General features: G+C 48.9%; 1 protein-coding gene across 9 annotated transcripts in view; it reads left to right on the forward strand.

The window, feature by feature from the left end:
- LOC119373048 (TOX high mobility group box family member 4-B) overlaps nucleotides 1–25,896 on the forward strand; it is a 453,672-nt gene that overhangs the window by 411,448 nt on the left and 16,328 nt on the right. For 8 of the 9 annotated variants that reach the window (XR_007417751.1, XR_005179769.2, XM_037643183.2 and 5 more), the window contains 2 exons: nucleotides 17,050–17,172; nucleotides 19,017–19,177. Coding sequence is in view for 7 of the 9 variants with exons in the window: in XM_037643183.2 (XP_037499111.1) it covers nucleotides 17,050–17,172; nucleotides 19,017–19,177 (284 nt within the window). In the remaining 2 variants the exon portion in view is untranslated. Of the gene's footprint in view, nucleotides 1–16,292; nucleotides 16,479–17,049; nucleotides 17,173–19,016; nucleotides 19,178–25,896 lie in introns of those variants that run through there. The other variant, XM_049419756.1, reaches the window with a different exon arrangement.

Raw genomic sequence — 25,896 nt, forward strand, 5'->3', positions numbered from 1 at the left:
GTGGCGAAGTTTCCCGCGCGCAGGTCTCATGTGCGATGCCATCTGCGCTATGTGCGCGATGCGTCAATACTATATGCACAACAACAGTTACACACATACAACAGTCGTGGACACAGAGCCAATTCATCGCTATTACCAGCGAATTCATTGGCGTGTTTAGTTATTAACTTGTTTAGTGAGCACCTCAGCATTAATCCTGTGCTTCTCAAAGCTACTTTAGGTAATCGTAAAGACATGTCTATTCTGTTGGCCGCTTGGTATGGACAGTGTAGTAATACATCGTACTTCCGGGCCCGATTGGTGACTGCTCAGTACCGAATTACCTACGGTGATGGTGCAGGCGCCAAAAGACGCCCAGGCCTCTTTTTGCTGTCACTGTGTAAAGAATCATGAGAAGCCAAGCTGTATGTGTCGAAAGCAGACAGTAGCAGAGAATGCATCTGCAAGATAGCTTGCACGTGTCGTCATGGACGCAGCTCCTGAATGTACTATGGCACTCCATGATGGCGGCTTTGATGACAAACAAGTGGTGTCAATGGGAAAACGACGTGGCAGGAACGTCTCTGTGCGTGTATAATGAAGGAACCTGCACGTGATGTTTTTATAACGTTAAACAGCTTAGATCGATACAGTTTGATCTTTTTTACGGCCTCCTTCAAAGAACTTGAAAGGATGTATGTGGTTTCTGCATAGATTCATGTTGCAATGTTTACACATCTCTGATTTCGTTGCCTTTTAAGAAAGTGTGAGTTGAAATATGTTGAAGCACTAGTATGCCCGTGTGTATGCGCGTGTGTGTGGATTTGTTTGTATAATTATGTAAAAGTGTATGTCCATATATATATATATATATATATATATATATATATATATATATATATATATATATATATATATATATATATCGTCGTTTTCATCGGCCGACTATTAATTATGGTACGCGCATGCTCTTCGTTCCTCGTGCTGCGGGCTGCGAGGTAAAGAAAATAAAATAAAGAATAGTCTTCTCCTGCTCCTGCCATCGGTCTGAACGGTTCCCTGGTTTTGACGCTCGCCGCCACACGCATTTTACAGCGAAAGCTGTTATGAGATCATTTCACCGGCCGTTTTTGGCGCCGTAGTTGTCCGCCGCCGCCGCCGCCGCCGCCGCCGCTGCCGCCGCCGCCGCCGCCGCCGGTGTCCGTAACCAGTATCGCTCGAAATAAGAAAAAAAACGAAATAAGAAAAAATTCCAGGATGGAACGAGGTTCGAACCTGGGTCCTCTGCGTGTGAGCCCAGTATTCAACCTCTGAGCCATGCCGGTGGTTGAAACTGCGTTGCAAAAAGGTCCTATACAGGCTTCGTGTCGGGAACGAACCACATTAGCATATGCAATATAGCGTGGTAGAAGAGTAAAATAAGCACCAAGCGTCGCACAACGCGAATTCTATAACCAGGCGTCACACAATGCGAATTGCGCAACGAGTAGGTTGTTGATTGCTTCCAACCCATTACAAAGGTCTCTGCCATAATTCTTCGTCGTCATCAGGCACAGCATCAACAAAGTGCGCATAAAGGCCGAGACAGACGGTACGATTTTCCGTGCGATGCGGCGTCCGACACGGCGGTGGGGGAGAGGGAATGGTGGCTGTCCGATGCTATGAAAGGTCACCATTCCGGTTTTCCCACCGCCGTGTCGGACGCCGCATCGCATGGAAAATCGTACCGTCTGTCTCGGCCTTAATGCCTTGCATGCGTTTAGCAGATAGCACGGCTCTCCGTAGAATGACGAAAAATGGCACAGTGCCTGCTGCCCTACTTCTCAAAAATTACAATGATTTATAGCGTAGCGGGTTCCTCGCAAGTGCACTTGTATTGGTTGCCAAGGAAGCCCATAAGCGCATGATCCATTTCCTCGGGGTCTCAGTAAAGTTCTTCGCACCCCTCCCCCGTCTCTCTCCCACGTCAGCGTATGTTATACAGCATGACGGCAGAGGGAAATAGCGACCGGGCGTCACCCAGTGCAAATTACATAACTGGTGGGCCGTTTAAAGCTTCCAACCCATTACAAAGGGCTGAGCCGTAATTCTTCATCGTCATCAGTCGTCGCGTCAACAAAAGAGCACATAATCCCTTACAGACGTGTAGCTGGTGCCTCGCTTCTCCGCAGAATGACGAATAATGGCTTAGTAGGCGCTTCCCAACTTCACGAAAATTTGATTTATGGCGTAGTGGGTACCTTTCTAGTGTACTTGTATTGTAGCCCCAAGAGAGCTTACAACGGGCTCTTGAAACGCCGCTCTTCCAGCTTTCGCTGTGACTGTGCTGCGGTTTCAGCGCAGGCCTGGCGTTTTTTGTAGTGGACCTAACCTCAGTCCCTATAATTATTATTAATAATTTGACATCGCTAATGTAGCGTCCTCACATGCTGCTCCAAGACGGCGTTTTCAGTGACGTCAATGCAAGCCATCTATTGCCGCCACTATGGACCTGTGGTGACGGCGATCGGCTGCTGACCCGAGAGACGCGGGTTCGATGCCGGCCGCGGCGGCCGCATTTCCATGGAGGCGAAATGTTAGGGGCCCGTGTACTGGTCATTTCAGTGCGCGTTAAAGAACCTCAGATTGTGGAAATTAGCCGGAGCCCTCCAGCACAGCGTCTCTCGTAGCATGGGTCGCTTTGGGACATTAAAAACCCATTAAACCAACCAACCAGCCTTTTTTATTGCTGACTATAAATATTCGAGTTTGGCATTGTTTAGTGGGCACATTACAATGCCGCTACTTGGGATTACGTCATTGGAACTAATGTCGTAAAAACTCCGCCAATTAGTATTTGTGCTACATCACTCGGAAGGTTGTTTTTCGCGGAAAATTGGCGATAGCCATAAATGACACGTGTGTAGTTAAAATCAGACTCGTGGGATGGCCGTGCTTGCATCGAGCAGCTTCGACCGTCTCGAGTTTGTTCATTTCGTGCAGTGCTCATGCTGTGAGTGTGCTGTGCGCGCATAGTTTCCTCACGCGTCTCTTCCAACGCAGGGAGTTCTCAGGTAACATTTGCACCGTGTGGGGTCACCAGCGATAAAGGCGTTCTTCTGCTATGGTGGCCTAGGCTTCCTGTGCAGCGCCCTCCCGGGCGGCCTGGAGTCCAGGTTTCTCAATTCTGCCAGCGCCGAAACGCAATTCATTACCCGGAGGGATGGCTTTGCACGCGGAGGGCGGGGCGCATCGTAATGAATTCCTGATGAGGCGGGAGGGGGCGGGGGTACTATACTGTCGCGTCAAGAGACAAAAAAATGACCCGGTAGCTGCAGCAAGTACGATCGCAAAAAGAGAAGCGAGACATGGAACGTCGGGGATCGAATCATGACAGTTAACACGAATAGATAGTTACCTCGAGGCGACGATAGCTTTGTGCCAAAAACGTCTGTTCCTCATTCCCGCGAATCCCCCCCCCCCCCCCCCCCCCCACCTTCTCTCCTGCTTCACTGTGCTGTCGCCGGCGTCATCTCAATAGCATCGATTGGGGGCGAGAGGAACGTTGTTCAAATATTGACATTCGATCGGTGCCTATGCGCGAGGGTCCTTTCTTTTCTCACCGCCTTATTTCTTTCTTACATTCGTCGAAGCTCTCGCTCTCCATTGGAATAATGCTTTCGAATTCGCACTGTTCCTTCTTTTATTTATTTATTTACCCCGGACTGAAATTAGGACTGCGCACCGACCGGGCCGCATTTCCGAATAACATCGAGCGTGTGTCGCCCTGCCGCTAAGCCGGGGGTGGATCCCAATTAGCGACTCTCCAGTTTTAAACGAATTAGTCTTAGCTTTGTACGTTTCCGATCCCGCTTCGGGAGAAGTAGGCCGCCGCCGTCATTACAGCGTGCGCCGCGGACTGATGGCGGTCGGGGCCGGAGTTTCCGCCCTGCAGCGTTTGAAGATTGTACGCCCTTGTGTTGCCGCTAGGGCGTGTGTCTTTCAGCTTAAGCGTTAAGAGAGCGCCAGACTTTTGTACCCGGATATCGCACCCCGCATTAGTGCTGGCTAGAGTCGACAACGGCTCTGAAGTATTGAAGAAAAGTGCCCACTGTGCTGACTCGCATTGACCGTGCATCGTTGGTCGGAGAATGCGTGGAGCTCACTCTGACTCACTCATGGAATATATTTTGCTGTTAGGGCTCACTCGGACTCAGACTCACCAAAATTTTCCTCGACCGCACTCACTCGGACTCAGTCTTGCTAAATTTTTTCTCAACCGGACTCACCCGGACTCACACTCACCATATTATTCACTCGGACTCAGTCCTCGATCTGAGTCTCGGAGTGAGTCGACTTGTGAGTCCGTTCGCGTTTAATTAACCTTTTCGACCAATGTGTCAATTCTCTTTAACACCAATGTCTCGCATAATCGGTGCTGTACTTGGCACCTTTTTATACCGTATCTCTAAATGCGAGTTATCAGTGATTGCAATCCAGCAAGGACATTTTTCATTGAAAGAGGAGGCTCACACGAGGTATTTTTGTCAAGAACTTACCGTGAAAGAGGTTGCCGGGGGGGGGGGGTCAAGGTACCCCCCTCCCCTCCGCGTCCGTAACTCACGCCTTTGCTCAATAAAGATTGAGCTGGCGCATGAACGCTAGTGCGTTGGAGTATGTGAGCATAAACGTGAGACGACATAAGGCTGATAGTAGTGCTGAAGTTGAGTAAATAAGGCCATAGGTCGGCAAGAAATGTGGAGCTCACTCAGACTCACTCATGAAATACATTTTGGGCTTGGGGCTCACTCGGACACAGACTCGACAAATTTTTCTTAGCCGGACTCACTCGGACTCAAGCTCACCAAAATATCACTCACCCGGACTCACTCAGACTCACGGCTTGATGTGAGTCTGAGTGAACCGACTCATGAGTGAGTGTGCCGACCTATGCCATGCATACGTAAGTCCTTCTCGCAATACATTCTGCAAGGTATATTTTGGGAAAGACCATTTTATTGTTTTCTTATACCGTCCATCAAGTTGCGTTCATCGATGCACCGCAGCGCTTATAAAGCATTCTAACTTTGATGTGTTAAGGTTCTCTTCATAAAAGTGGCTGGTTGGACAAGTTCATACATGTGAATACTAACGGAATTCCAGCAGATGGGAAGATAGAGGGAGAATGCGCAGGAAGGCAGAGAGTTTGTTTTAAACAGAGATAGTTTAGTGGGCTACCCTACTCAGGTGGAGTGGGTGCAGAAATGAAAAGAGAGGGGCAGACAGACAAAGAGAGAAAGAGAAAGACCAAGTCGAAGTGACTGCATGTATTGAATAGCGGTTGCAGGGGCTGCGAATAGACTTCCATGAAAGGCATGCAAACCTCCTAGTAACGCGAATAAAGCCTCCTGCGTGAAGTTTCTTTGGGAGCACTGTCTTAGAACTTTTCGCTCTGACGGTGGACATGCCTTGTATTCGGGCTGCTTATGCTCCCTCAATTTATGATCGCTGCGGTAGCAGAATATTTGCAAAAGCGGCGTAATTTGAAAAGCAGGAGCGATTACGGTCGTGAAGTGCGGAACGAGGACAGGAAGAATCTCGTGGTCACGCCGAGATTCTTCCTGTCAAAAAAACAACAACAACAAAACAATCTGACAAACTAGTTCATAACTGTAAGCGGGTCTCGCAGCACGGTGCGCCAAAACGGCCGCGTACGATACTGCGCATGTGAAAAAGTGCTGAACGTGCGACGCGAGAGTTTATCGAATTCCGATCACTTGTGGCGAGTAGTACATTCGGCAGTCGGATCGGTATGTAAATCGGTATGTAAATGTCAGGATGCGTCAGCATGCGAATTTTATTTCCACGGGCAACGGCGTCAACCCTATCTTACATTTCAAGCAGTGTGGTTGAACTCTCCCCCATTCAGCAACGCTTCTCGTCATTGGGAAAGCCAAGACGCTGCAGGAAATGGAGTTCATTGAAGCGTATTACATTTACCACCTTTGGACAGACGTGCGTGAGCGGTTTACCTTCTATTTATTTAAACAGGAAGGAGGTCTACGTTCTGGGTAAGGATTGTCGGACACAGTTAGGGTGATCGCTGTGGAGTGATTAGATGCCATATCGCGCATGCTCTGTGCGTTATTTTAGTTAACGTTTTCCTCGCATTTTACGCCACGTTTGCAGAGCTTCGTAGTATGATTAAAACAAGTTCCAGTTAATAGAGAAGCGGAGAGTGGTAATGCTGTTAGGTCGGCATGACCAGTAATGATGTCTCTCGTGGATAAAGAAACCGGCTTCTGCACATAGCGGGTTTACCACTTCTTGGAGGGGGAAGTTAGGAGGGGGTAATTGAAGCAGAGCTCTTGCAGTGCTGTTTTCATAGGTCTTTATTTTCTTTGTAAGCGAAGCTTGTGTGACTTGTTATGCGATTTTTTTTTCCCCCACCGTGCTCCATTTCTCCAGTGGCTGGTTCTTTCAGCGGGGCCCCAATTTCACGCTCTGGCGCGAAGCCACTATCTGCCCATTAGATTTTTTTTATTGCTGCAACCTCTTGCCGCACAAATGTATTAAGGCTGTTTTTGGAATGTTTTGACGTAGGAATGCATTCACGTGATATCCAATCCATCAAAGCTTTCTTGTATTTTACGCAGGAAACTTGCGTCTCGTTTCTGATTGCTACTTTTATATATATTTAGACTCTGAATGAAAAAAAAAACTTTTTTTGTTGCTCTTTCGCTCAAGTTACAGAATTCGTGATTCGAAAAGCTAGAAAGTATGACGCTACTGCTGTAGATTTGTCGCCCCGCGCAGTGAAAAGGGTATGGTGAAATGTACGGTCTGCGGGCTTCGCTGGATCACCAAACCGAGGTCCTCTTTGCAATTCCCCGCCAAGTGTCAACTTACCCCCCCCCCCCCCTTGTCTTTTTGATGGAAGCGACCAGACGATGCGTGCAGCGCAATATGGCAGCGTAACCGGGATCTGGCGCGATGCCAACATCGATCATGCCAGAGTGGCCACTGCCCAGTGACAGTTAATTGGATCATGGCGAGCGATTAGAGTGCGGCAGCTGCCGCCGACCCACTTCGTTGCCGCCGGGACCTGTTCCTGCCGGCGCACGTGGTGGTGGCGGCGGCGGCCAGATGGCGACCCCTCGTGATGGAATCGCGCCACGTCGTGGGCTCAGTGTGTAGGCCCATCGCGGCACGCTTCGGTGCGAACGGTTCCGCGGTTCTCGTGCGCATAGCTTTTCGACGTGGGCGTCAAAATGGCGCACTACTGCCGATGAAGTTTTGAAAGTTGCCAATGGAGGAAGGCTTCCTCTTTATTTATTTATTTATTTATTTATTTATTTATTTATTTATTTATTTATTTATTTATTTATTCCACGTTTATGTTCGCTTTGCCCCTTTGACTTTTCCTTCGGGGCCATTGCTGCCAGCATGATTGGCGTCTTTAATTGGGGATGCACGGCTGCACAGTGTTATCTATATGCATATGTACAAATATATATGTATATACAAGTATTGAACTTCACACTGGCCACTTAGGCTATACATTTTTTTTATGTGCTTGAAAATAAAGGTTGCATTGATTGATTGCTATCGCGGCGCTGCAAGTAACATTTATGGAAATTATTGGGCGCTAAAGGTAGTTTGCTACGGTTTGCTAATCAAACCATATTTTGACTATTTGCGTAATGGCGAAGGCTGATTAAATTTAAATTTTCTACGCAAATTCTTTCTTGCCAGCTTCAGTAACCGGGTATCATCAGCATCATCAGCAAAAAAAAAAAAAGTAAATTTAGAAGACGTTAAAAAATGATCCTACACATATTTTTGGCACTTGGAAGAATCGAGCCCAGGTCATTAATGTTCAGACGAAATTGTCGGAAGGTACACGGGGCACGGGCGGATTTCGCGGCGCCGCCGCTAGACGGTGGTATACAACGTGCTCAGAGAGAAACAGTGGCTTGTTGCAAGGAAAGACGCTAATTATAAGCGCGAGAGATGAACCCGGCTGCAGTGCACGGCTCATACATGTCGCGATTCGGCGTTGGCGGGACGGGTAGCCGTTCGCTACACTGTCTCGTGAATCGCATTAACGTCGACAGCTATCCTGATGGTTTCTGCCGGATTTTTTAAGGCTGGCATTGCAGCGGACGCCGACCAAGTCGCGCGTGTAAACGTTATAGTACGGATGGAGTCACCAATATATATATATATATATATATATATATATATAATCTGACGCGCTTCGACGGTCAGTGTGTGTGTTCCTCGTTCATTCTTGGCGGAGAGGAGCAGAGCAGCAAAAGATGACGTCGCTGCACCCATTGAGCGGGAGGCGGAGAGGCCTGCCGCTTTCAGGGCGTGCGCACAAAAAGTCAAAGCGACCGGCGGCGTAAAACCGGGGAGAAGAAACGACGTTATTTCGAGGTCCTTCCTTTTGTGTGTTTCCCGGCGCCGTTTCTCTGTTGTGTGGGGGGCCTGTTGGATCGGTCAGATAAGAGGCAGATTGCTTCCTGGCAGCCGCAGAGTTGAACGACCGTCCCGGAATGCCCCATGACGCGCAATGCGGAGCACCGCGGCCTTGCCATTTATGCCGGCCTACGGTATCTGTCTCCGGGAAATTGCCTCACTACGAGATTGGCGGGCTAGTGGTGCGGACTCTTGCCGGATGAGTGCGCCCTAACCTGGAGCTGCCTCTCCAGGCGATCGGACACTGGTCACATGCGTGAGGCCGCCGCGTTCCGCCGTTTGTGGTTGAAGACGAAAAAGCTAAAGCATCACGTTGCTTCGCGCGTAAGCAGTTCTTGTCGCACCAATTCGGTAGAGTGTATGAGCGATCGCTTGTTTAGGATCTCCGGAATGCATCATTGTCACCACAGTGAACAGCGCACCATTGGAACACGGTGCTCTCACATTGTCGCGTAGTGCAGCGATATCAAGAAGGGCTCCCTTGTTTTGCTTCTTTTTTTTTTTTTTTTTTTTTTTGCCTCGTGGATGCTGGGAATTCGGCATGAGTCGGTTAAGGCTAATATAAGTCAATGGGTCTTGTGTTCTCCATAAGGAGGCTACCGTGTATACTACAACGCGGTGACAGCCGCTGTTCGGTTGTTTCTTTCAGTTTCAGTTTATTATTTCTTTCAAATACAAAGGTACATGGTTATAATTATGCAGGCGAGGGTCCCATAGTCAAGTGACTGCAGTGGGATTGTCGTTTGTATTTCGGGTACTTCATAAATAAGCATTGGGCGGTCGTTCTCTTATTTTTGTTTTTTTGTTGTTCTCTCTCTCTCTCGTTGAATTGGTTGGACCCCTCTTTTTTTTTCGTTAATTTGCTGAATAGTATGTCGCCTTTAACTTCCGACTGTTCGTGCCGCACCCGAAGCCGGTGAGTTGACAGGCAGAACGGATTGCTTTTTTTTTTTTTTTCCACGCCGTTCTTGTGTGTCGCATTGCTTCGAAATTAGTATTCCCACAACTTGCGGGAAGGTTTCTCTTCTTGTTGAGCTCACGCACTTTAGGTTATCTGCACAAGTAATTCGACTCGCGAGCAAGCGCTGCTCATCACCCTCCCGCTCCACTTTTTTTTTGTGCCTCCTTGGTCGTGACAGTGTGTGTCTGTGCTGGGCAGAGGCGGTAAACGGCACACTCTGTGTTTGTTTGCATTAACTGTTTGTCCATTAGAATCGGTGTTACGTAAATCGAGTTTCTACCCAGGCGGACAACATGAACTGTGCTGCGCGAAGAGAGGTCATGCTGACACACCGGCATACGTGCGCAGTAAGAGAACCATTGCGGGAAATAGCTCATGAAACAAAGAAGAAGAAACAAAAAGTGTGTGGAGGGGGGGGGGGGGGGGAGTTCCTAGTATGCCGCATATACTTATTCTCACGTATCCACGCGGTCTTGTGAGCAAACGCTTTGCCTTTTAAGAATACAGACGAGGGATGTTTTGTAAGTGGGACCTCTGCACACACTTGTGGTTGCGTTTGTGTTGCGCAGATAACTCCAGCCGAGATTTATTCAAGTCCTAGATATCACGAGAGTCCCACAGCCGTACGGCCTGGTTTGCTGAAAGTCTACGTGAAAAGAAGAAACGAAAAAAAAAAAAACACCTTATGTATATGGGAAGAGAGAGACCGAGAAATCGAAAGAAAATATCGTGTTGAGCAAGAATGCCGCCGGCCTATTTTATGCTGGGAGAGAAATTTATGCGTGGCCTTGCGTTTCCTACCTGTTAACCCATTTAAAACCGGTTAACCGGTTTTGCGCGCTAGTTGCACTTATAAAACACAAAAGTCTAAAGCCGCCCCCGGGGCTCAAGTGGGCGTCACCTGGACAGAGGAGAGCGGCACCAACACAGAGTCGCTGCTGCTGAGGCCGCTCTATCGCCATCACGCACAAACGACGCTCGGCTGGCAGTGAAGGTTAGCGGAGAAGATGGATTAAGGGTTTAAAAGCATTGGCTAGAAGCTGCGCGATGGGCTTCTAGTTGGATTGCCGTGCCTACGCTTTTTTTGTCGATGCACTCGCCGCGTCGTCAGCTGTTATCGAGGCATGGAAATGTGAATACGTGTGTTTTAAATGGAATCCGGGAACAAGGCTCAATTGCATCGATGTACAAGGCGAACGTCGGACATGTTTTCTTTCTTTTCTTCGCTGCATTTGCGGCGGTGAGTGTGCGGTATTCTACGTCCCCTGCTACGCTAATATTTTGAGGTATCCGCCTCCAGGGCGAAACATATAGAGGGTGCCCACGGCGGGGGTGTGCATTTTTAGCAATAACACCTTCCTCTTCGGGTGTGTTGTCTCGGCGCTTGCGACGCCACGAAAGCCGCCATATTGCACTGGCGACTGGATCGCAAATGCCGAGTTCGCCAGCTTTTCCACACGGCCTCCATAGATCGGCGATGCGCTTGTGCTAGGGCCTCGGGTTGCGTGCTCTTTCACAGCTGCGTTCACAGTGGGAGCCTTGGGTTAGACGACACGCGTCCGCTTCAAAGCGGCGTGGCACGCTATCACCACCATCATTATCGCCGGGCAGCGGCGACTGTCAGCGTGCAAAAGAAGGCTATCTTTACCTGCATACCAGGTGTGGGATCAGACCTACAACGCAACACTCATACATGGGCAAAGCTGTGACACTTCGTGAGTTTCGAGTGCAGTTTATCGCGTGAGCTTAGAACGAAAGCGCGCTTGAAATGTACACATTGTTCGCTGCACTTCATGCTGAATATCATCTGGTGTGTCAGCTGTGACGGCCTCTATCTCGCTCTGTGTTTTTATGTTACGTGCTTAGAAGCTAGATGGTTACTTGAGATGTTGCACTCGAAAGATCGCACCAACACGATATGTATAACACCAGACTTGTTTCACCAAACCGCTCAGCTGAGTTATCGTGTTTGTTTTTCTTCCAAGCGCGAGCCACTTCAGACTCGGCGTTCACGACCCGTTCGCCTGGCTAAAGACGTGAAGGGCGCAACGCATGCATGGGTTACATTTGTATGAGGGGTTACAAGTCAACATCATAAATCATATTCGAAGGTATAGCGTCTAATAGAGCACGTTTTGTGTGACATAACGAAAGATGGCGTCTCTCATAGCCTGAGTCGCTGTGGGACCTTAAACCCCGCAAACAAACCATAACGAAATATGCGTGTGCCTTCGTACTGTCGTGTATTCTGCTTGCCAAAGAGCCGGTGTAACGGCACTTCAGATACTCGCTGAAGTTGTTACCATTGTATTGGATCTACTTAATTTAAGTGGACACTCGGAGTCACTCATCCCGTGTACTGTGCTGCTGAATAATTACTGGTTCGGTCATATAAATTAAACCCTAGATGGCATGCGTGCGTGCGTTATCACAATACTGAAATCGGTTGCTGCTAGTGATGAAGAAAGAGTTGTTAGCTAAGTTTTAACCGAGCCCGGCAAGTCCATTTGGAAATCGGCGTGTGTCTGTTCTGCCGCCGAGACTTCTGGAGGCTCGCTTGCCGGAATCTTGCGTATGCAACGCAGGCGTCGAAATCCCTACTGCATTTACAGCCACAGTACAAATTTTCACTCCTGCCAGTGGTAGGCGTCTTGCAGTTTGCTTAAGTTTTGAGCAAACGGATTGTTCTGGAGACCGTCCAGGTTCCGGCCGCTGTCTTCGCTGTGTTGTTCACTTCCTGCAAGGCAGTTTGAATTCGTGTTCGACGGATAGGCCTCGAGAGCAAAAGACAGCCGAGGCTTTTCAGCTAGCTACAAGCATCCCTCGTCATCAGTGCGTGGCGCTTTCTCGGTCATTTTGGCCAACTGCTGGCACAAGTGATGTGGAGGAAGCGATTTGAAATTGCCTGCATTCTTCTGAAATCCAGTTTCATTGTGTGCTGCTTTTCTGCCGCCGGTCATTTTCTACGGTTGCCTGCCCCGGATGATCACCTGCTGCAGCGCCGTTGTGTGCTGTAGACGGTGAAGGAAATAAATCGTCACAGCAGCCGAGCTCAGCAAACCAGGACTGTTCAAGTTTCTCACTTACAGCTACGATACGTCTTGCGTGTAGAATGACTGCTCTTTTATTATTATTATTATTATTATTATTATTATTATTATTATTATTATTATTATTATTATTATTATTATTATTATTATTATTGTCCACTGTGCGCTTCGTGCGCATGTAGTGGCTTCTCCTTGGTTGTTACGGGTTCTCGGAATAAATTACTTACTCGGCCGTTATCTGCCCTGGTTTAATTAAACTCGCTTTCTTCTTTTGCATATAAGTGAGGGGAGTGGGGGGTGGGGCTGTAAATAAGGAGTAATCACCTTACATAACGTGACCTCTGGCAGCAAATCTTCAGCAGAGTGGGTGTCGTTCGGAATGAACGAGCCTGTGCGCGGGATTGCTATAGGGAAAAAGAAAGTTGCTACCAGTTTAACCGTGAGCAAGCGTGGTGTATTTACCTCAGTTTTCGTTTGTGTTCGTTTGGCGAGCAGGCAAGGGGGCGGAGGAGGAGGGGAGGAGGCAGTGGTTACTTGTTCTTCGCCAGAGTATCTATCTATCGGAGGCAGTGGCTCCGCAGGACGGGGTGTATGTGGTGTTCCCTTCTCGTCCTAAGTACTGATGTCACTCCTTTGTTTCGCTAATTGTCGTCTTGTTAAGGCACTTCAACACTGGAATTATTTTTTGTGTTTGTAGCGGCTGCAGTACCCGCTGTTCTCGTTCGCAAGTGACAAGAAGAAACCGCGTTTTTTTTTTGTCCAAAGTATTGTTTTCTCCATCATCACAAGAATAGTTTGCGGCCTAAGCGTACACCGGCTCTGTTGGAGACCAGCCAAGCCAGGCGGCCGGATAGCTGAGGCTGCGCACCCCAGACAGTGAACACGCTTGAACGCCTACCACATATGATCTCTAGCTAGCCTCCTAAGACATACAACAGCAAATGATACTGGCGGGGAATAACGTGTTTTGTCGCAACCTTCGTGCGTGATGCCGTTGAGGGGCTGCCATATAAAAGATAAAAGAGAGGTGAAGAGATTGGGGGGGGGGGGGGGGGGGGATTAGCAGCGCTGTTTGCTCCAAGTTAGCGTTTTCATAGTCCTCATCTCTGCTGCCCGGGCGAAACTGCCATAACGTAATCTAACGCGGAACACGTCAGTTCAGCCCTATCGTGACACGGCTTTTCGATGTAAAATTTCTAGACCTGCGCTGGCAGTTCAGTATGACGATAACAGCGGTCTGTTGGGCGACGGCATTTTTATGCTCAGTCTGAATAGCTTGGCCAGGGCAGTATTAACGAACACGCTCGTTTGCCCCCTCCTAATGGGCGTTAGCGAGGTCCGCCCAACGCCGGAATTATTCTCGTATATAGCGCGCGGCGTTGTTGGAGACGCGAGTGTTTCGTATACTGACCCATACGCGTACGCGAGCCGAATACGCCGAAACTGCTACATTCTCTTTTATTACGCGGGCTGCCCATAAATTTCACAACCTTGTTTTCTGGACCAGCGGGCACATACTATCCGTTTCCGATTCCATTCTGCACACATTCGTGACGTTGAGTGGGCCTATGTATATATAGTAGTCACGCATCTGCCGACAACGTAGTACTTGCAACCAACGCAACGGTTTCGGCATGCGTCCTTGCAGCTGCCGTTTCTGTTTACGTCACGAAGGTTAGGAGTGGAGCAAGCGGGAAGCTAGCGGGACTCGCTTATATTTCTGTTCGTTGCCAGGCAACTCAAAGGTAGGCTGTTCAACGCTGAACCGGCCGCCCTTGCAGGAGCATTTTTTTTTTTCGTTTTCTCGCGATTCACTGAGCCGTCATTTCCTTTATGGTTGGTTCGTTTTGTTTTCGTAATTCGCTTTTCTCTCTAAAGCTTCACCGAAACGTATTTGCTAACTTTCGGAGTTCCCGAAACTGCGCGGAACATTCTCGTCGAATCGATTCAGCGAGATCTTAAAAAAAAGAAAAAGAAGTTATGCCTGGTTCTAATTTATTTTAATGAGGTTGTTGTTAGGATCTGTACCTTATTCTTGCTGTCGATCCTGTCTTTTCCTCATCGCCCACCTCCCCCAGTGTATTTATTTTATGAGCGAGTGCAGCACATCATGAATACAAGGAATGAACGAGCAGCAGGAAATGAGACGGCGATTCGTGTTTAGCTTAATACTCTTTCGAAAATGAATCGTTAAGTTAGCGTCATGAATAAATAACGGCCCTGTTTGCATTTCTGAGCCGTTCCTGGCGCACCTCGTCGTGGCGCTCATATATATACACACACTTGCTTCTTTTTTTATTCTCCCGTTGGGTAAATGATGGTCTGGCTGTTCTCATCGTCGTAGGGAGAGAGGGGGTCAGCGATTGTATCTCTTCTCCTCACTTACGGCCCTTGCTGGTCGCCATGGAAACGGAATTGCTTCGTTGTGCCGCAGAAATTGTTTTTATGATCCTCGAAAAGGCAGTCGAAGGCCCTTCCCTCCGTGCAACCTCCGCGGCGCCGCCGCCGCGGTATCAAGACGAGCCACACCGTGGGCTTGGCGCCCTCTGGAGGCAACTGCGTTTACTCCGTGTACTGGCGGCACCCGCCGTCGTTGTTAGAATAGCGCGGGTACTAGCGAGTTCTACAAGTGCTGCTCTCACTCGCCAAAGACCCCCACCCGTCAACACACACTTTTTTTTTTAGTGATAAAAGAAGCTGGGCGTGCAAACATGGACACAAGAGCTCAAGACAACACAAACGCGTTTGTGTTGTCTTGATTTGCACGCCTACCTTCTTTTATCATCGATCCGTGCCAACTAGCTCAACTTCGTGTCGCTCTAAGCTTTTATTATGTTGTTTTTCGTTACCCTCTGCCGTTTCACATGGTGAAGCGGTTGCTGTGCTTCTATTAGCGTACTTAACACGATCCGGTATTCTAGTGTTTTCGAAGACGGAGGAAACTTAAAGGTACTGCTTTGCTCAGCAACGCTATAATTTCGTTCCTGTATTGCTTGCTTATTTTTTGACAGTCTGTGTACATGGGTGCGCTCGTGTACTTTCCATTTTCCTCGCTCTGCGAAGAGGTTGTATGGTGGCAGATTGGGGCTCTCCGAAGTCAGAATCTGTTGTCGTGGGAATTCGAAGTTAGTGTCTGTTCTAAGCGACGGAGTTTGCGACGAATTAGCACTTACGGGGTGCTCGACTCCCCTGCTAAAAAGTATGCTGAGGGGACTTTGCGGCTATAGATTCTCTATAGAATGAGTTTATTTTTAAAGGTACACTTTGGGATAATGTGACGAATAGTGATAATTTCCTTTCACACTGCGTTATTCTGCCTTGAGGTAGGAAGCGATAAGGAAATAAACTTGGGAAATGCTTTCGTAGACATCTCGTTTGGGGCGTGCTAGTGTAACTTTCGAAGTTTGAGGTCGCTGGTCTACAGATCCAAGGCAAGATGGCGAGTAAGTAGGCAAATATTCGCCACTGTAACTCGTGAGCATTTCTGCTTTTTTCGCCCTCTCTGCCGGCTTCACAAGTTTCGTTGGTGCTGCGTCGGGGTATGTAGGGCGGGTGTGGGTGTAGTCAAAAGAGCGCGCAGTTTTAGCCGCGTAAGCGGATCGTAAAACTTAACGGAGGCTGCATAAATATGTATACGATGTTCCAAGCCAGACCTGTTTGTAATGACGCGCAACGGGCATCGCCCTTGAGCGTGCAGGATTTCCGTTCGCTGTGGGCACAGCGCCATCTCTCCCGCTTAATGTGTTCGCCTCGATGGCCGCCATGGAACGACCGACTTCGCGGGAGTTTCCATGGCGCGTCTAGTAGCTCGGGAGCTAAATTGGAGGCGACGTGCCAATGGTCTTGCGTATAATGAATGCTCTGCACTGTCATGTGCGCATAACTGCTGCTTTGTCTAAATGGCGGAGATGATCGAAACGACTTTGTTCGCCATCGAAGCAGGGGCAGTATTTCACGGCGGCTCACCCCGCTGATGATTGCGCAAAACTACCGGCCTCGTCATTGCCTCCTGTCGCCATCACTAGGTGTGTAGATTATTGCCTGTTTACCTTTTCCACTTCGCCACGCAAGGTCTGCGTATGCCACTTTACAACAAAATATCTACCGTCAAGGTAATAAACATCTACTTGGCGGTTTATTGCCGTGCTGCAGCCTTGTGTTCGCTGCCATTTATGTTTGGAATAACGAAGTTTGGTTCAGTGACACAGAAGCATCTTGCGTCGGCGAACGCAGAAGCGGTTCAGAAGAAAGTGCACAGGACAGGAAAGACGCTTTCGTGGTGGGAAATTTCTCATAATAAATATAAGTTGCAAGTGAGCGCCTTTCCTGTCCTGTGCACTTTCTCCTGAACCGCTTCTGCGTTCCCCTACGCAAGGTGCTGAACGAACTGGCCCAACAACTCACTATTTTGATAGTAAAGCGTAGTCATTGAAGTTGGTCGTGTCGAGCCATTGGCTTTACTTCCATCGGCCTTAACACGCAAGATGATTAGGCAACGTGAATTTTATTCACGTTGTTTGTTGCTTGCTCGTGCCGTTCACGTTTTGAGTTTTCCGCGGCGGTGCTGCAACAGTATCTCTTTCTATTCTCGTGCAGACATTTCACACTCCTAGCTTCGGGGACGAGGAGTTCGAGATTCCACCTATCAACCTGCAGAACGTGGGCGGTCCTACGCATCCCGACGAGGCAGCCACAGCGGAAGTGGTCTACGGATCTCAGGTGAGTACTGCAGCGAGTGGCGGCACGAGAGTCGACATCATTGAAGGGCGAGTTGTAGCGTGACATGCCTATACGCACGCTTAGCGGCGTGTAGCTTCCCGATCTTCCTGTACTTGAACTGACAATCGCGTTCGCGCAAGAAAAGAGAGAGAAACCTGTAGGTCTGTGGTGCAACTTGCAGAAAACGCACAGCGATAGCTGATAGCGCGCACCAAATGTTGCATGGAATCGTGGCCCCCTGCAAGGAGGGTATACCACGTACTGCTGAGACGATTGGCGAGGGTGTGTGGAACAACACGCGAGAGCGAAATGTTATTCTTTGCAGACCAAGGCTTCATGCAAGTGGCGGACATCAAAATCTGAAAATCCCCATTATGTACATTATTGAGTAACAAAAAGCGAACAGTTTATTCTTCAATTAATGACTTTTTGGGGCATGTTGCTGCGGAGTAGGAGGAAGCCATGGAACGTACCCTGTAACAATAATTTCCACTTTCAATTCGTTTTGTCATTTGTCATTGAGTGGCATAACGTCACGCTTTTCGTTATCACCGGTACACTCGCTGCTATACGGGCGACGCGGGAGGTATAAAAGCGAACAAAAATTATCTTTACATAAGGGATCTTGAGTAATCATAGTTCTACATTTTTCTTAACAGCCACGAGACAATGGACGATTCCTTTATCCACAAAAAGGGGGCTGAAAGGTGAACTGTGGACTTGGTTGGGTAGACAATGCTTTCTGTTCACAGAGGAAGGGAGCATTATGAGAGCATTGCGTAGCCCGATTAAAGTCAAAAGTTTCGAATCAGTCACGTGATTTTAACGTGGGCGCACGGTAGGTTTTCGTGTTTGAGCTCTGCAAGCAGTGCTACGGCTCGACAGCCGAGTTGCATATTGATATTGAAAATTCGCAGTTTCGCCCGAAAGTAGAAGCTGTGAAGCGACAGCGTTGCATTATACGGCTGAAGGAATCGGGTTTCGTAGTTTTGTCGGCCGTATATAATGCAGTAAACACTCGCTTACTAATTGAACAAGCGTGGTTTCTCGTGCGCACAAGCGAACAGATCACTCAGTGATCGCGAACACGTACCCGCTGTTATAACGCTGGCGTGATGAACAGAGCAGAGTAGGGCGTGTTGAACAGGCGCGTCGCGTTTCCTCTCACTTCAGCGCGTCTCCGACACTGAAATAACGCGACCTCGAGCGCTAAGCTCAGCAAGGCGGTGCACACGAAGCGACCAGCCATCTCAGCCTACTGAGCCTTTGCAGTTGCCGCAGACAGCATGGCCGCGCACGGCCGATCTGACCATAAGGCGCTAGCGCACGTCACCATCTTTCTCGGCTCACCCTCTCACACTTTCCCTGGCATCCACAGCGTTACGGGAATGCTATCGCACTTTTTCCGGAACATCACGGCGAATATTTGCCTGAAGTGTGCCTACAATGGATGTCGTAATAAAACAACCGGGAACAGTCCTCGCGAAACCGTGGAGTTTTAAGGTCACCTGTTGGACCGATACAACGAAGGAAAAAAGGGAAAGAAATGGTTTCACTAAGAGTTCGTCTGTCATGGCTCGCTATGTGACGTAATGCTATCTCCTATGTATTTTTCCCTTCCTCCTTTGTTATATCGGTTTGCCGTTAAACGAACAGGGCAGCCACAGATTAAGCAAAACGCAAACTTGAGCTTGGTCGTGGCCTATGGTGTCTTTAAGGTTGTTTTATGAATTGGAAAAGAAAAATAAAGAACATTATTGAGGTGCATGGTGTCGCGCACATAGCTTGCTCGTGCATGAGATGCCTACGCCTCTGCAATCTGATCCGGTGCGTCTCTCGTGCAGCCGGGGATGGCTCCGCAGACGAGCATGGCGCAAGCCATGGGCTCCCCTATGTCGGGCGGAATGATGGAGCCACCGCCACACTCCTATCCGGGGCCCCAAGGGCCCCCTGACATGTATCACCACGCCATGGGCATGCCACCGCCATCCATGCATTTACAAAGGTGGGTTTCCGGGCCATCGGCCCCTTCAGCCACATCCGTGCAGTCGCGACCTGCCTGCTTGGGGGGTGGGTCCGGCCTCTGCCAGCCAAGGTGAGGACTGCGCACCCCGACGATGTCCGCATGCTCGCCTAACGAAATGCGCGAAACCGAGTCACTTTCGAACGAGGCAGCGCAAGCTCGCCACTCGCGGAAATGTCCCAGCCGTATTTGGAGGAAATGCGAACGTCGAATCGCGTAGCCTTCGGTACAGACGAAACGTAGCCTATCGATAAGTTATGTGCAGCCAGCGCTGAATCTTTGTGCGCCAAAAACAGCGCCGTATAACATACAGCCTATAGGTAGCGAGAAAAAAAAATAAATGTTTAGTAGGTCACTATTTTGCACAGGCGAATTCACTCCCCATCTTGAGGCATTTGTGTCTATAGCATCTCATCTTTCTGAGAATGAGTGGGCTCGAACATTCGTCTGAGTGCATGGGCTTGGAACGCGCTTTGCTAATGTCGGAGCTCGGCAGGATGCGCCGGGTGTTATCAAGCGTTGACAGGAGCGCGCTTGTTATCTTTCAAGATGATTCAAGTACCAGTTTCCTGGCGCGATATCGGACGGTGTCAGCATATATTAGTGGGATATTTAAATTACAAATGCATTGCTTTGCATGTGTGGCGTCTGCCCTTTACTGGATATATTTCGCTCAATTACCGTTCTTTGTCATCCGTATATGCCGGGTGTTTCTACGAAGGCAGTAAATATATATTTTTAATGGCTACATTGAAAAAAGTTTCGTTGGAGACAAGCCGTCAGTCGTGACAGCCACCTGATAATGCGTGATATATGGTAGTTGGTCCGGCATTAACAAAAAAATGTTAACCGTTGAGCTAATCAGTGTACGAGCTCATTGTAATTGGAAAATCGAAATAATGTTTTTGTAAAAGCCATATCAGCGTCTGGATATCAAAAAAAAAAAGTCACAGTTTCGCCGCAAGGGTGAAGCAAGGAATGCGATAGCAACAAATTGAAATGTCACAGGAAGAGCGGCATGCAGCCCGAAACGCGCAGCGCGCTGCTAAAGTCCAAAGGACGCACGAGGAAAACACGCACAGACGGGCGCGAACTAAAGGCCCGAACACACGTACGCGTTGCAGCGCGTCAACGCGTGACTTTTTGACGCGGCGTCGCGCCCTCTCCCTATGGGGAGAGAGGGCGCGCGGCTACGCGAAGCTGCGCGCCCTCTCTCCCCATAGGGAAAGGGCGCGACGCCGCGTCAAAAAGTCACGCGTTGACGCGCTGCAACGCGTACGTGTGTTCGGGCCTTAACAGCGTCCACAGCTCGACACTTAAAGCGCGTTGCTGAAACACAAAGAAGGACGCATGAAACGAACGCACAGGTATACACAAGACGAGCGCGATGTAACTGTCACAGTTGCTTGTGTTTGACCATCGCGCTCCTTTCGCAAACGCGGCTTCTGCAGCGAGCGAAGTGACAATCGTGAGCTCTGTAACATCGTGCAAACTTTCCAATCAAAGCAATAGACGAACAAACCGCCCCCATCAAGAGACAATTGCGTGCGCGCGCGGTCGACTACGCGCTGTAGGGCAAAGTACGTATGGTAGCAGAGCGCGCGCATCGCAACGAGCTGGGCGACGAACTCCTTCGCGCCATCCCGCTGGTAATGCAGAGAACACGCTGAAATGCCACTGAGATCGGCGTACCGCCAGCGGTAAGTGGTGTATATAAATATCACGCCGTTAGTATACTGAGGGACGTACGGTTTATGGCCGAGCCGTCTAACGCCGTGCGCTGCGGAGCTAGGGGTCGCCCGTTCGAATCCGCGCTTCGGAAAGTATTTTTCTTTGTGGCTTGACGCCGACGGCAAAAAACAGCTGAGTGTGTCCATATAATTGCTATCGCAATAAAAAAATATATATGCGATTACCTGCGGATGCGCGGCACGACGACTTCGCACCGGCAAAGCACTCGAAACCAAAACTGCACCACTCGATGCGACGTGGCTCCTGACGTCACATAACGGCTCCGTCAGCATCGCACAGACTGTTTTTCGCTTTCACCCCCCAGCCGTGTGCGGCCGCTTTGAAATGCTTGTGCCGCAGTGTTCCGCGGGTAATCACACTTAGCAGATCCATAAGGTGACATGGCCTTTACAAAAAGTTCGCCTCAATTTCTCAATTACGATGAGCCCGCTAAACTTGTTAGCTTAAAGGTTATTTACGTATGCTTTAATTATCGAGTAATTACCATGTGTCACTCATCACCACACGGTCGTCACCTCTCACGGCATCTCTCAAGCGAAACCGCCGCTTTATTTCAAAATGGCTGTTTCAAATTTACGCAGTCTTTGTAGAAACACCGGGTATAGTGGGTATCAGAGCTAGGTGGGAATTTTTTTATTTCTTCAAATTAAAATTTTCTGATTGTCCATGCCGACGTAGTAGCAAGGATCGATCAACAAGCTGGAGTTCATGGTCGCCTGTAGTGCCCTCCCTTGCCCCATCGAGAGAGAGCGCTGTGTCTCTGGGCGATACCTTTTACACATCCTACTTATACAGACGAATCCTTGTGCCCATTGCTAATCATCGCTATGCTTTGCTGCTTGTACCGAAGGTTGCGCGCCTCGAAACTATAGCACTACAGCCTGCTATAATGCCCCCACTGCTTTGCCACCAAGTCTACGAATTGTATTTGTGAAATGTGGTGACCCGTAGGAGACTTCCTTTGCGAGGAATTGCTGTCATGCAAGTACGATTTTTCTCACTAGCCTAACGCGCATTCACATGATCGCCCCCGTAAACTGTTAGGCTTTATTGACGAGGCTGCCACCGGCCAAGATGAGTCGTTTCCGTTTGACGAAGAAACTCCTTGGTAGAAACAGCTTGGAACCTGTAGGGTTTACTTGCACACATGGTGCAAGCCACGCTGCGTGTCTGCAGCTTCCCTCAGTAGCACTGTGACTGCACTTCGCTCGCCTGTTATATAGCTGTGCTGTTGTTGACGGCGCTTTGTAATGTATTGCAAGAGTATGAGTGGAAGACAGCAGGAATCGAAAGGAATTGACAGTACAGACTAATGCGTTACCGTCTGGTCTCGCTGGTATGTTTCGTCCAGATATTTTTCTGTGTTTTGTGGAAGCAACGCACCACGTTATTAGTGGCAGGGGTTGGTATATTCCTCTAAATGCTATATACCGCACAGCCACGTCCAGTGAATCAAATATCATTCAGCTCCTGTACTCTTGTCTTTAGCTGCATCTACTTTTGAGATTACACCAAGGGACATTGCACATCTGATCAGCATGTTGGTTGCCCGAATTAGAAACGATGCTTTATTGTGCGGATCGTCGTTTAATATGTTCAATGCATGTGAAATTGACAGCGACGGGCCTTCTTTCATTTCGGTTGTGGACCTAGTCTAGGTTCTACTTTGGTGTTTTACGATTATGCCTGTACCTTACTGTACAGACTATTTCATGTTCAACGTGCACAAAAGCTGTTTTAATATTCTGAAGCTCCACTACTCCGGACGTTGGTGATGTTTCACACCAAATCAATAATGTCAGACTGTGTACAGAGACATAAAAGGGATTGTCCGGTCGTTTTAGGAATGAAAACAAATTGTCGTAGAAGTAAGCGTGTGTCTTATTGTATACTCTTAGCCAGCTTGCAGGGATGAGACGAGCGCGTAATTAATCCCGAAATCCCGAAATTAATAATACATCCAGCCTTTTCGAAAATTCCTCGTGAACGACAGAACACGCTGGTAACAGTGAGCGTGACTGACATCACACGGGACTGTGTCGGACCGCCGGGCGGTCGTGCCATGATGCTGCATCGTACGTAGTGTAGGTTGCAAGAGAGCTACCGTTTTTTTTTCCTGGGAATTCAGCGCTCCGTTCAAGCTGGTTTGTTCCTTAACGCTTAATGATGAGGCCTGTTGTACTCTGGGGTGTGTTAGGGATTCACCCTACGTGACTCTTCACAAGTTTCCTGGCGAGAAGAGCCTACGGGCGAAGTGGGTTGCCGCCGCTCGTTGCGCTGACAGGTATCCGTCGGAACACTCAAGGCTGTGCTCGGCGCATCATGCAGAGGAGTGCTACGAGTTGAGCGTACGCCTCTCGCTGGGTTTCGGCGTACTACTGGTGAAAGGCTGCGAGTACGGCAGCGGATGCCTGATGCGGTGCCCACGATTTTTGACCATTCATGCGAGGCGCTATTGGATGAACGTTCCACATTCGCGAAAAGAAAAAAAAAAGAAAGGAGGTAACTGCTCATAAATTAATGAAATGCGCAGCCGTTATCGCCATAGGATTTCACAAATGTGGCTGGCAGCTTTCGTATAAAATCAGTAACTCAACTGCCTCAAGCGTTTGCGTTGATGAAGACACGTGTTGAAACCGTAGGCTTGAACTACGGTGCCCTTCAGCGCACAAATTTTAAAATGCGGATGAGCTCTTATTGATGTAACAAATTACACGCGCAAGCACCTGACCGGTGACGATTTTGGCGTTTTGTAGCGTGCTGCTATCGGGGAGATCACGCTTTGTGAGCGCCGCGGTTCATGGCTCTTTACACTTGCAAGGTAAGCGCCGGGTCCATAGCGCCCTACTGCTGATCGTCACGAAACACCGAATGCTCATCGCCGTCGTCTGTCACGTGCTGCCGGTTTCGTGCTTGCTTCTTTCAACTGTAGAGAGAACACCCGCGGGAGCGAATCCCGGCCGCAGCGGCCGCATTTTCGATGGAGGCGAGAATGCTTGAGGCTTGTGTACTTAGATTTAGGTGCACGTTAAAGAACCCCAGGTGGTCGAAATTTCCGGAGCCCTCCACTACGGCGTCCCTCATAACCTTCTCGTGGTTTTGGGGCGTTAAACCCCAACAGTTATTATTAGAGAGAACACGAAACACCAGTGCAGACTGCTGTGAAATAGCCAAGACAAAACACCGCATCAGAGGCGGAAAAACGTCCATCTCCAAACACGATAAGCGCCTTCGAAACCATAAGAGCAATTCGCAGCTGCTGCAGAGAGGGCCCTATTAGTGACGGTTGTCTAATTAGCGAGGCATACACTTGAGCAATAAAAAGCACCGAGCAAACTGCGCAACAAAGTACAGCTCAGACAGCCTCGAGACTCCCATGCACGGTCCCATCTGATGTCATGCGACAACAGCTGCCACTCATCAGGAGATCTGGTGCGAGTTTCGTATGCATGAAAAAGAAGGCTGAATAAAACTATATAACGTTCCAATCGGATTGGAAAAATCATCGTTGGGTTTTCCACGTGCGGAAACACATAACACACCCGACAGATTCAACGGTTTCCGGACAATCCCTTTGAGCGCCAGGATATATCTGGTGTCGTTTGCAAGATTGTGTGGCGACTTTGACTCATTATCATTTCATTACTTTGTTCTCTCTCTCAATCTCTTTCACACACACACACACACACACACACACACACACACACACACACACACACACACACACACACACACACACATATATATATATATGTGTATGTACATATACATATATATATATATATATATATATATATATATATATATATATATATATATATATATATGTGTGTGTGTGTGTGTGTGTGTGTGTGTGTGTGTGTGTTGCGGCCATAACATGCCTGGATCGGGCGCGCAAGATATCAGACCAATGACAGCTTGTGCTTTAATTGTTTTTGGTAAGGTTTAACGTTTCATAAGGCGGATAGGACACTAGTGGAGTAGTAGTAGCTTGCGCATGACGGTGGACTTTTTATTTTTTATGTATTAATTTTTATTGTTATTTTGGTCGTAAGCTCTCATCGCTGCTTTGTCGGCTTCACTGCCCCGTTGCTTCGCTCCGGGTCACTTGATTGCGTGGTGTGGCCCTTGTACTGACACAGCACACGCCTTAGTCGTTACTTGATCGGCGTTTGGCGTCATTTTCTATCCATCAAGGCGAAGCCGCTACGTCCTATTCTCTGTCTAGTTGAATGCTACTCGCACAGAACACACCAGCTCTCGCTGGCGCGTTGCGATGCATCTCTTCGGGTTTTCTTTTTCTTTTTTTTTCAGGCTGTCTTTCTTCTCAGTTGTATTGCTTTCGTGGCTACGCCCCTTTTGCGAAACGTCCATTTCGACGTGTCGCGCAACTAATGCGCCCTCCTTTTCCTGCCGGCCAAGCGCCTCCCTCGACAGTAGTTTTCGACATCGCTTTTTTGCACGGTTCCTTTATCCCAGCTCTAGCTTACGTCACATAGCGCGCCTGCAGCTTTACAAACCTCTGACACCATGGGGTTGACCTTGCGTGCGAAGCGCACGCACGCACGCACGCACGCACGCACGCACGCACGCACGCACACACACACACACACACACACACACACACACACACACACACACACACACACACACACACACACACGTGTTTGTGTAGAGAGAGCTGTTTGGGTGGCTGCAGGTGAGCTGCTCAAACTGTGCACCTTTCGTGCTTTCGTATCCGACAATACCGACGCAACGGGTGTACGATGATTCTCCCACTCTGCACTCCAACAGGGTGTACAGATTTGTGAGCTGTGGTGTACGCGTTTTAGACTAGCTCCGCTGTGAGTTTCCCAGGCGCCCACTTCACGCTGACGCGATGTCATCGTGTATTTTTCCTGCCCATCTACCGTCAAACCGCGGGCTGCTACCGCGTAAAACGTGGTGCC

Source organism: Rhipicephalus sanguineus, chromosome 1 (assembly GCF_013339695.2).
Source record: "Rhipicephalus sanguineus isolate Rsan-2018 chromosome 1, BIME_Rsan_1.4, whole genome shotgun sequence".
Lineage (NCBI taxonomy): Eukaryota > Metazoa > Arthropoda > Arachnida > Ixodida > Ixodidae > Rhipicephalus > Rhipicephalus sanguineus.